This window comes from Mastomys coucha, unplaced genomic scaffold (genome assembly GCF_008632895.1).
Source record: "Mastomys coucha isolate ucsf_1 unplaced genomic scaffold, UCSF_Mcou_1 pScaffold21, whole genome shotgun sequence".
In the NCBI taxonomy this organism is placed as follows: Eukaryota; Metazoa; Chordata; class Mammalia; order Rodentia; family Muridae; genus Mastomys; species Mastomys coucha.
Genome location: NW_022196904.1, coordinates 192,635,306 through 192,646,298, shown reverse-complemented (window position 1 = coordinate 192,646,298; position 10,993 = coordinate 192,635,306). Strand labels below are relative to the sequence as shown.

The following is a 10,993-nucleotide window of genomic DNA, read 5'->3' as shown; positions in this document are numbered from 1 at the left end:
TTCTTTACCCAAAAGGGTAAGCTACCATGTGGTAAAGAGCTTGCCTTTTCCATTCATTGTGTAGTCTCCAGTTACTGAAGATACTATTGATCATAGGAGACATCTGATCAACATATACTGCAGGGGACCTCCAGTGGACATGGCTGTGCCAACATACCAAGAAAATCTGGCTCAATATCCAACTTTCAGAGACTAGCAAACTCTAGGAGTAATCCAAATGCGGTTTCACATGAGTGGCCAGCCAGTGGTTAAGATCTCCAGAGCTTAGGGTTTAGGGACTATCCCATCTGTCTTGAAATTGTTCATGGCAAGATCCTCTTGGCCTATGTGGTTAACACTAGCTTGAGTCACCTTCCAGTCCTTGGACAGATAACCAAACTTTTTTTTGCCTTCCAGAGGTCAGACTTAGATTACTGATTCTTCTTCTCCATGAGTGGATTGTTGAAACCTCTTGACAGCCTAGAATAGATGATGTAGCTACAATGTCTGAGAAGTAACACACAGGGATTATACTCTCCAAACTATCAGGCCCACTTGAAAACAGACAGTTTGTACTTGACCTGATAGGCACAGATGATGAAACTGCAGAGAAGAGCACTTCCTAGGCTTTTGTCACAACCCTGTGAGGATAACTCATTTTTAAGAAGTTCTACTTGGTGAACATTTAACAGGGAGGTAAGAATTGTAAGGATGGCACTGGCTAAGCCACAAAGTATCAGGAGTGGTAATTAACTGCAATGCCAAGGATGCTGTTATTTCCTACCTCCTCCATCTAGTCAGGATGGAAAAAAATAATAATTTCAGATGAGAAGTTACTTTGGCACTAGAAAACTCAACAAAGTTTTCAAATGTAAAAGAAGGATCCAAAGGTAATTATGACAACAGGTAGCAATGATTCCCAGCTAAATTCCCAACTAATTCCCAGCTAAAGTACCAGGTCAGTCTCTCTAAGTGGGGGTTCTGTCAAGGTGTATGTAGAGCATTTGGCTCAGTAATTCAAGAGCCAGACTCCCATTTCCTTTCTAATAAACAGCTCTTGGTACTGGCCCAGTAAGAAGGGAAGGACTGTACACCCAGAATGAAAATGGGCATCCGCTGAGTTTTATTTTTTTCCCTTCTTGTGAACTAAATGCACCTAAGAGAACACATGGTTGGAAAATTCCACCAGCAACTCAGCTCAGCCTGACCCTGCTCTGCCTCACCAACAATCCAGACAGGTCTGCTGCCATCTCATCTTTTCCAGATGCCATGGTCCTGCACTTGCAGACACTGGTCCTCATTGCTGCTCCAGCTCCCTCTATTTGCTGGGTAAGAGAGCCCCCATAGCCCCAGGCTTTATATCTCAGCTGTATGGTAACAATTCCTGGTTTTCCATTCCCAGGCCAATCCTTCCTCATGAGCTCCAGACAGGGATGCCTATCTCTCCTGGAATATTTTCAAATGCATATCTATAAAACTTCTCCACTGAGACCTGAAGAGGCTCAGACTATGAAACGAAACTCTTGGTCTTCCCCCAGCATGATCTCCTCAAAACCTTAGCCTTGCTTCATTCTCCCAGTTGCTCAGATCAGAACTTGGAAACTGTGATGGCTAACATTGTCAATTTGACACAATTGTAAACATGTCCATGAGGAGCAATCTAGGTGTGGTTAACTGAAGTAAAAAGACCTACCCTTCATGTTCTCCAGCTGTATAAAAAGGAGAAAATGGGGCTGAAGAGATGGTTCAGGTTAGGAGCACTGGCTGCTATTCCAGAGGATCTGAGTTCAATTTTCAGCACCCATATGGCTGTTTACAAACTATTTGTAATTCCATGTATCAGGGGATTCAATACCTTCTTCTGGTTGCCAAGGATACCAGGTATGCACATAGTACGCAGATATTCATGCAGGCCAAACACCACCCCCCAAAAAAAACAAAAATGAAAAAAAAAAAGAAAGATTCTTTTATTTAAGAAGGAGGAAGAGGAGGAGGGGGAGTAAGAGGCAGAGGCAGTGGCAACCTGTATTTATCAGTCTCTGCTTCCTGACTATGGATGAACTATGACCAATTGCCTCAAGCTCCTGATACTAAGACTTCCCTGGATGATGAACCAAAATGAATACCTGCTTCCTTAAGGTGCTTTGGTCAGTTATTCTGTTGTCCCAAAGCAACTAATATGGAAACCATCCTTCTATCTCATCCCTTGTCCACCAGAGAACCTTGGGAAACCACCTATCCTAACTTTTTCCATCCTGGCCCAACACTGTGGCTCTCACCTGGATTGCAGCAAATGGCTTTTTCTCAGATCTCTCAGATTTCACCCATGTCCACCTACATCATATCATGCCATCCAGTGCTTTGCTAAAGTCTTCCACTGGTTCCTTAACTTCATCATGTAACATAAAAGCCAAAGTTCTTCAGAGGTATATGGTCTTGCATAATCAGTGCCTCTTCTCCTACTCTCTGTGCTCTAACTTCTTCTCCAACCATGGACACACTTGCCAACAGGCCTTCTCATGGCAGGTTCCCTGCCTGCAATCCTCTTTCATTATCTACAAGCTCCCACTTCTTTTAGTCTTCAGGCAACATGTTACCTTTGCAAGAATACCTATACTGACCATTCTTCTCAACATTACAACCAGGCTTCCTTGGCTACTCCCAACACTGGAATCTGTTCCAATTATTATTATTTTTTACCACATTTACCACTTTTTAGGATTTAAAATCACTGTCCTCCTTGCTTATGGCATATAACAAACCCTTTCATAGCTAGAAGGAAACATCACAAGTTCAGAGATCTTACAATACTCTATCACTTTATCTCAAATGTCTAGAACTCTATCAAAGAGTACTTGTGTTACATGAATGATAAGCTAAAGACTAGTAAGGAGTTTAATTCTGGGGCTTCTCATCCTGGCTCAAGTGAAACTTTTGCTATGTGTCACAGTGTTCTGGGTCCCTGAAGAAACGAAATTGAGGGCAAAGTATGGGTTCTCCAAAACACAGTCTAGTGGTGCAGTAGGTGGGTTCGCACAGATGGCTCTGGTGTGTTCTTGACCAGTAGAACTCAGGTTTGATGGCCATAACCAAAGATCCTAAAAAAGAGGAGTCCCCCACATACAGAAATTAATACCTCCCCACAGTCTCATAAGAACTACCATTCTGGCAGCCCATCTCTGGACCCAACAATTTCTATCAATAACCATCCAGTATACTGTAATAATGATGTAAGTGTACACAGGACTTAAGGGAGAGGGAAAGTGACGTGGGGAAGGCTCTGTGAACAGGGCCAAGAGAACCAGTATGCACCTGTTAGGGAAATGAGACCATGAAATGAGGCATCTTAGGAAGAAAGGGCTCATATAGTTAGGACCAGGGGGCTTAACTTAGCCTAGCATGTCAGAGCTTGAACAAGCAAGTTCTTGGGCAGAACTAGAAGTGAAAAAATTCTCTGGTGAAGGCTAGAAAATAAAGAGCAAGGAGTGGCATTGGTAAGTGATCCTCAGAACCTGGGCACTATCCTGATATCAATACTTCCCAACCTCAGATACACAGTAAAGTCCTTGGAGATGTGAAAAACACTATTACCTGCTAGGAATGATGGCTTTTCTGGTAACAATGAGCACCCTAGTGCCACACTGTGGTTCCCAAGTGCCAGATTCCAGGCAAAGGAACCAGTTTCCTTGGTGTAGTACAGGATGAGCCCAGAACACTGTCACTACAGACAGCAAGTTGCTGCTAGTGGTTTCTGGGTTCCATGAGTACTCAGAGGCCCAACAGAGAAGGGTTCCACTGGCCAACAATGACTCCAGGAAGAAATAAGGACAAGAACTTCACTGCACTGGGGACCATACAATACATTTAAAGCCATGAGTTCAAAATTCTCATGCATTGCCATGTGATGTGAGGGAGCCAACTTGGGGCTCTTAATTTGTTGTGTTTTGGGATAAATGCATGTGTATGTATGTGGAGGCCAGAAGTCAACTTCAGGTGTTGTTCCTCGGGAGTTGTCCACTTTTGTTTTTGAGACAGTCTTTCACTGAATCTGGAACTCACCAAATAGGTTAAGCTAACTAGCTAGTGAGCCCCAGGGATCCATCCATCTCTGCCTCTCCTGTGCTCTGACTATAAGTGCACACTATCATGTCCATCTTTTTTTTTTTTTTTTTTTGATGTGGGTGGCAGATCTTCATGCTGTGGGGCAAATATTTTTACCAACTGAGCTATCTCCCAACTCCAAATTGGGTATCTCAAAACATAAATACAGAGAAAATTTTCATCAGTCATTTCTTATTAGAACTTCACTGTAGAACAGACATAGCTGAAGTGAATGAAAGTGCTCCAGTTAGCATGAAAAACAGTAGAATTAGAATGTTACCAGGCTGTAAACCTTCACTCTTCAACAAATGTAGGTATTGAATAATTTCTCAAAAAGAAAGATGACTAGATAACCTAGACTCCCTGTTGGAGGAACATAAAGCTACTCTGATAAATTCAGGAGCAAACACACACACACACACATAAACACACACAGAGGAAATGTTCAAATTCTGAAATTCATGTAACAATTTACAAGAAAGACTGAGGACTCTCACAAGTAAGCATATAGGCAGGTGCTGGAGCAATACTTTCTCTAGTCTAGAGGAAACAACATATCCATTACAGAAGATGGTGATAGCAGAGCCTGGAGTCATAAAGACCAAACAGGTACAAACAGGTCAGTTCCACAGACAGCAAAACACAAATTCATAAAGTGTACAAGAGAATCAGAAATTTAAACCGATATTTAGTGATAAAGAATGTTTTAGCTGTAATAGCAAGCCTAGCCTATTTGGTGAGTTCCAGACTCAGTGAGAGAATGTCTCAAAAACAAAAGTGACCTACTTCTAAGGAGCAACACCTGAAGTTGATTTTAATCCTCAGTCATGGTTGAGAACTAGCTTGATCTTTTGAGTAAAAGATGCCAAGGCCTGTGTTAGGACCATGACTGAGGCAGAGGCCACAGGTGATGAAAGGGCTCAAGAGGTCAAGGAGCTGAGCACATGGTCCCTGAACATGGCGGAAAAATGAGGAAGAGGAAAGGGTTGGGGACACTGCAAAGACTTCAGCTTCCAATAACTGTTAAGCAGAGAACATTATTGGCAGTTGCAATCTGGGGAACCTGAAAAAAGCAGCTGCATGTGTTGGATATGTTGACCTGATGGTGGAACTGTAGTGGAGATGTCTACTCCAGTACACTTTGCTTATCGGGTTTAGAGATCACATGGAAACTCCGAAGAAACATAAAAGTAGGGAAGCACCCTAAACAGAGATAGAGGCCACGTGAGTCTCTAAGAAACAATAGTATCTTGATTCTGCCTTTGAGAGGAGATCCTAGATGATGCCACTCCTTTCACAGTGCCTCCCTGTTGCTTTCCTTGCCCCTTAGAGCCCTTCTTAATCTCCAACCCCAGGTAGAAATCCAAAAGGTAGTTGACCAGGCCATGAGCCTGAGAGGCTATGAGGATCCCGATCAAAGGCTAAGGGACTCCTGAGTGTTTTTAGTAGTCTTCCTAAAAACTTCAACACAGGTGAAGGTAGTCCTGGGAACATAAGACATTGCCACCCAACTGTCTTGAAACAGCCAATGGGCACTCACTGAACAGTTTATTGATGTTGCCTCTGTATTCAGGGAACTCTGCTGAATGGGGTGAAAATGAAGCTCAAAAGCAAAAAGTTTGCATTCCCAAAGGAAATAGACAGTAAACCAGCAGACCAACATACTAGCTGTGTATTTTACCTGAAGCATTTCAGCTGGAGGCAGAGCAACAGCAGCACCCAAGAGCTATCTCACCATTACAAACTTCCCCAGTTTCCCAAAGAACAAGAGTTTAGATTCTTCACATTTCAAAACCATCAGGCCTATCTTTATTTCCTCATGACAAAAAAACACTTGCCAGACACAGAAGACCAAAGGGCCTCTTGGCAGGGACTTACCACTAAGTCCAGGAATTGAATATAGCACTCCAGCCCAGGCCTGGTTTCACAGAACTGTCGAAAAAGCAGTCTTCCAATTGGTTGCTTGTCACATAGACTGTAGTAATCTCTGTCTGGAGAAAAGACAAGAAAAGTGTGGTGAACTGGGTCCAGAATTCTGGAGTAAGATAATGGAGAACTGATGTCATTATCTTCTAGGGTCTGCAGAACAGAGAATGGTGCCAGGCCACACCTGGCTCTGTTTTGTAGTACTATGATTTCTATATGCACACACCAGTGGTTCTGGCAATTATGGCTCTACTTTCTATGTGGCCAAATAACATGAAACAGAGCCTGATTCTGGTGACTGGGTAAAGGTTTCAGGCTTATGGCCTAAGCCAAGCCAACCAGCATGTTCTCTTGTTCTGCCTACAATGGTGTCCTTGACCTTGTGTGAAAAGATGCGATGAGAAGGAGGCTGAACCAGAGCATCATAACTGAGAAAACAGCAGAGTTGGTCTCTTGTAATATCCGGATACCTAGATCAAATCATGCCTGTAGCCCACAACACATCTGAAAAATTGATTTAAGGGAAGGCATTCCTTCTGTTTAGGGCAATTTCAAAAAAATCCTAAATTACTTATAATTCAAACCATCCTACTAGATACAGTTTTGCACTGGTTCTTGTTGTTGTTTATTGCTTTTATTTTTTTCCTACCAGGTTCACCCAGGTGGAGCAAAGCCCACTCTTTGGATGCTTGTAATGAAGATCGTGCATTTCCCAGATGAATATGCACAAAAACAAGAAATGACTATCCTTTAGCCACTAAGCCACCAAGAGGGTTCTGAAGAAGAAAAAAGGTGATCCACCAGCCCACCACCAGGAGCTAAAGGATGTTTTGTTAGATCAATAGGCATACCATACCCTCTTCGGCCCTCTTTGTTTTCCCTCCTATGAAAAACAAAATGCATATTTGGGGCTGGGACCAGGATTCTTTCCTAGCAATGACACCACAGCATCTTTTACTGGCCAGAGGATGCTTGAGGCACTGTTTGAGGCATGCTGTCCCAGATGCTCTCCAACACTGTATATTTTCGCCTTCTAAGCTGAAGATGCCCCTCAAACTGACAGAGCTTAGAATCAACCTGGTGGAAAAGAAGAGCTTAGTCCTAGCAGTTAGGGAACAGGGACAACCATCCACTAGCAGGAGCAGGGAGGGCTGTTATTAGCCTGGATGTAAATTCTTTTAATCTATTTCATCTTTTCTTCTAGGGAACATCCTCTCTCAAAACCTCTGAACAAATCCCCACCAAACCTGGTTCTGGAATGCTGGTACCTCCCAAGTTCTGAAGATGGTTTGTGACTCACCCTTAGTAAATCAGAGTCTCCTGCCTTCTAGCCATAATGACAGGTTCAAAATTGGGCAAATGCAGCCAGGACAATGGTAGCACATATCTTTAATCAAAGCACGGAGGAGGCAGAGGTGGATATTTGGGAGTTGGAGGCCAGGCTGGTCTACAGAGAGTTCTAGGGGAGCCAGAGCTACACAGAGAAACCCTTTCTCGTAAAACCAAAAAAGAATGGGTAAATGACTCAGCCCCATCTAATCATAACCTTCATTCTCCTCAACACAATGATAAGGTTAAGCATAGGCATTTGACTCAATAATAGCCAAATTGGAGGCCTGTTTCCTCCATAAGTTCAGAGAATAGTTCATTTCCCAGACCTAGCCACTACAGTTAGGGCATGTGATTTAGAAGCCCTGGAGCTGCTTCTAAAACTTCCTGGAAAGAGGTTTGCTTATTTCCAGAGTGCTGAATACTTAGGACTGATGAGACTTTTTTTTTTCTTCCAGGCAGGTAGAGCCTGGGCCTAAAGCCTGGGCGTTCATATCTGACATTAACTACAAAAAGTATACATATATGTACATTGTTCTTTTCATGAACAAATGGCTCAAAAGCAAAGGCTATTTTGGTAGGAACTCATGGGTTATAAATATATACAGAAGTCACTCACAAATGTGGCTTTCTGTAAAGCAGATACATTGATCAACATGAATGAGCCCCATGACAAGTCATCCTCTATGTAGCCCCTCCCCAGCTGCTTGCTTCAGTCTAGACCAGCACTAAACTCTTGCCTTAACTCTACCCTTCAATATAGGCACAGGCTCCAATCCATATCTCCAGGCACAGACAGTTCACACATAGCCACTCCATCAAGCATTTAGTCTTACTGTGTGCTAGGTTCTAAGGAGGCAGAGAAGGGAGCTACTCCGGTGGCAGGAGCAATATGGGTGCATGTGGATGAACAGACATGATCCAAATGTTAGTTATGAAATGGCATGCTAGAGGAGAGTGATTGTCAGCCACAGGAGGAATGGCCACTGTGGTTCATGGCAGGTCAGTAGTCTGTACCTGTAAGCACAAGGCTCAGTACACAGCCTAGTGCTCACTGACTCCTACTCAGCACGACCCTCCCTGCCCCCCAACACACCCTGGGGAAGAAAAACAAACCTTTGTACCTTTCCCCTATCAAGGAGCTTTTCCTATAAAACTCTGAAACAGAGCAAATTACCATGTATCAAAATTCAGTGTTACTCAATTATGGGAAAGGGCACAATACCTCTTATTTGATTTGAGCAAAGTAACCCCCTGTTTCCAAAAGCAATTATGAGATTTCATGTACCATATTGTAACCGTCTAAGACTTCATCTGATAGAATTTCTTTCCCTACTTATGGTGTTTCTTGTCAGTATGGAAACAAGGCTGATATAAACACAGGCACAGTAAACATCACTCGATTCTGACACAAGTCAGAAACACACACCCCACCATACACACACTTTCCCTCTTCTCCAAACCATACAGAAGATCCTAAACAAGAAAGCAACTTATTAGCTGGTCAGTAAAGGTCAAAGGAACCAGGAATTGTCTTTCCAGGTTTTGCTTTTAGCCTCCAATGAAAGATCTTCTATTCTTATCCACAAAAGCAAGTAGAACTCAGATTCCTTTAGGAATGGATGTGGCCATAGTTGGAAGAATATGGACAAGGGAATGGTCAAGGTGACAGGAGGAAGTGCAAAGCAAAGTTCCCAGTGTGGCAATGTGAAGGGCAGATAGTCCCTGCAAAGTCTAATGACAATGAAGCTGGAGACAGGAGGAGGAACTATGCAGGTTGGCCTGGGGGTAGACCCTCTTTGATCTTGCAGCAGTGCTGACTGTGCTACTCCCAATCAGGTTTTCAGTGTTTCCTGGGAAGTGTCAAGAGAGCAGAAGACAATCTGTGAAGCTGTACATATAAGGAACATGCACACGGCATATGCAAAACACACACACACCAACTCTTATAACCTGAATCCTTGCCTTGGGTCATATCCACCACTGGCATATCCCTCCCAAGCATTCTGACTTTGTTGATTTGTTTCCTTTATTCACCCATCAAACTCTCTTCTAAGGCTTTTTGCTTCTTGGTACTAGAAGATTCTTTTAATTTTAAAGATCACTTCTTGAATTCAGAACAGAGTATGTAACCACTACCGGGTGTCACAGAGTAGACATGAAAGAATGGCTTAAAGAAAGCACAAGGTTTTTGGGGATAGGGCCAAGGCACAAAGGAACAAGCAAGTTGTTTTAAGTGGCAGTGAGTTTACCTGGTGATAAGTGTAAGTGTCTCAATACCTATATTCAAACACACAGTACAGCAATCCTCTTCTTTCCATATCTTCCCAGGTCAGGCTGTTATCTGCCAAGATGTCAACCAACTGAAGGCATAACAGGACTAAAGGCAATGTTGTCAGATCTTTGCCTTAGCAATACTCAGGTGCCTGCTCTGGGCCTCTCACAAGTCAAAGACACCAAAGTACTGGCTAGAAGCAGTCTCACCTGTCACTCCATTGAAATCATGGAGTTGAGTTTCTAGGCCTTTCTAGGCCACAGTTCCTCATCTACAAAATAAAGGCATCAGAATGATCAACTGCTGAGTCCCTTCACAGACTGGAGCCCTCTTTGAGTGTCAGTTTCACAAATGATTCAAGATAGCCTCCAAGTTCAATACTAAAGCTCACCTTTACTCAGTATTCCAAAGTTCTGCTTTTGTCCACTCCTGGTGATAATGCCTGGTCTGGTGTATTCCTCCCTGAATCTAAGGCAAAGGTTGGTAAAATTTTGTGAAGACTAGAAGTAAATATTTTAGCTTGTGAAGGCTGTATATATGATTTGGGTCATAGTTACTCAACAATGGAGTTGTAATGAAAAGCACCCCTGGCACTGTATGAATTGTCTATGAGAATTCTGTATCTCATAAAACTTTATTTATAAAGCAGGTCACCATTTGATCACATGCTAATCTCTTTTTGTTTTTTGTTTGTTTGTTTGTTTTTGGTTTTTCGAGACAGGGTTTCTCCAAATAGCCCTGGCTGTCCTGGAACTCACTCTGTAGACCAGGCTGGCCTCGAACTCAGAAATCTGCTTGCCTCTGCCTCCAGCTAATCTCTGTTTTCATCTCCACCCCCTTTGCAATGTAATGTGATGCTGACCTGATTCCTCTGTCACCTGAACATATGACCAATAGAAAAGGAAGGCAGACTAGAGTCAGAAAAGTCAAATCCATTCCAGGTGGAACCCAGTCCCTATCCAGAGTCCAGAGACCCCTGGACATATAACAATATACACATGAAAAACCATGAGATGTCACATGCTACAATCAAATATCACTTAACACTCAAGCCAAACAAACAGACATCAAGAGCAATCACAGCATGGATATACCCAAGCAGCAATGTGTAGGCCCAAGATCTGGAAGCAAAAGCTACATGCAGTTGACTCCAAAAGTCTAAAACTCAAAAGTCAAATCCACGGTGCCCAAAATCAGAACAATAGTGGGAGATCAGGGAATTCATGACAGAGGCACATGAAGGAAGTTGAGTATGATGAAAATGTCCTATGCTATGACTCTAGTGATTTCAAAGTTGTACATGTTTATAAAAAGTCATTTAATTATACACTCGAAATTGATGGTTACCACTCTGGAAATCAGTTTGGCAGTTCCTCCGGAAAT

At 42.8% G+C, this 10,993-nt stretch overlaps 1 protein-coding gene across 4 annotated transcripts in view; it reads right to left on the bottom strand.

Annotated features, from left to right (window-relative positions):
- Positions 1-10,993, bottom strand: part of Grk5 (G protein-coupled receptor kinase 5) — a 204,612-nt gene that overhangs the window by 56,191 nt on the left and 137,428 nt on the right. For all 4 annotated transcript variants that reach the window (XM_031390885.1, XM_031390887.1, XM_031390888.1 and 1 more), the window contains exon 3: positions 5,959-6,071. In XM_031390885.1, coding sequence (XP_031246745.1) covers positions 5,959-6,071 — 113 coding nt within the window. The remainder of the gene's footprint in view (positions 1-5,958; positions 6,072-10,993) is intronic.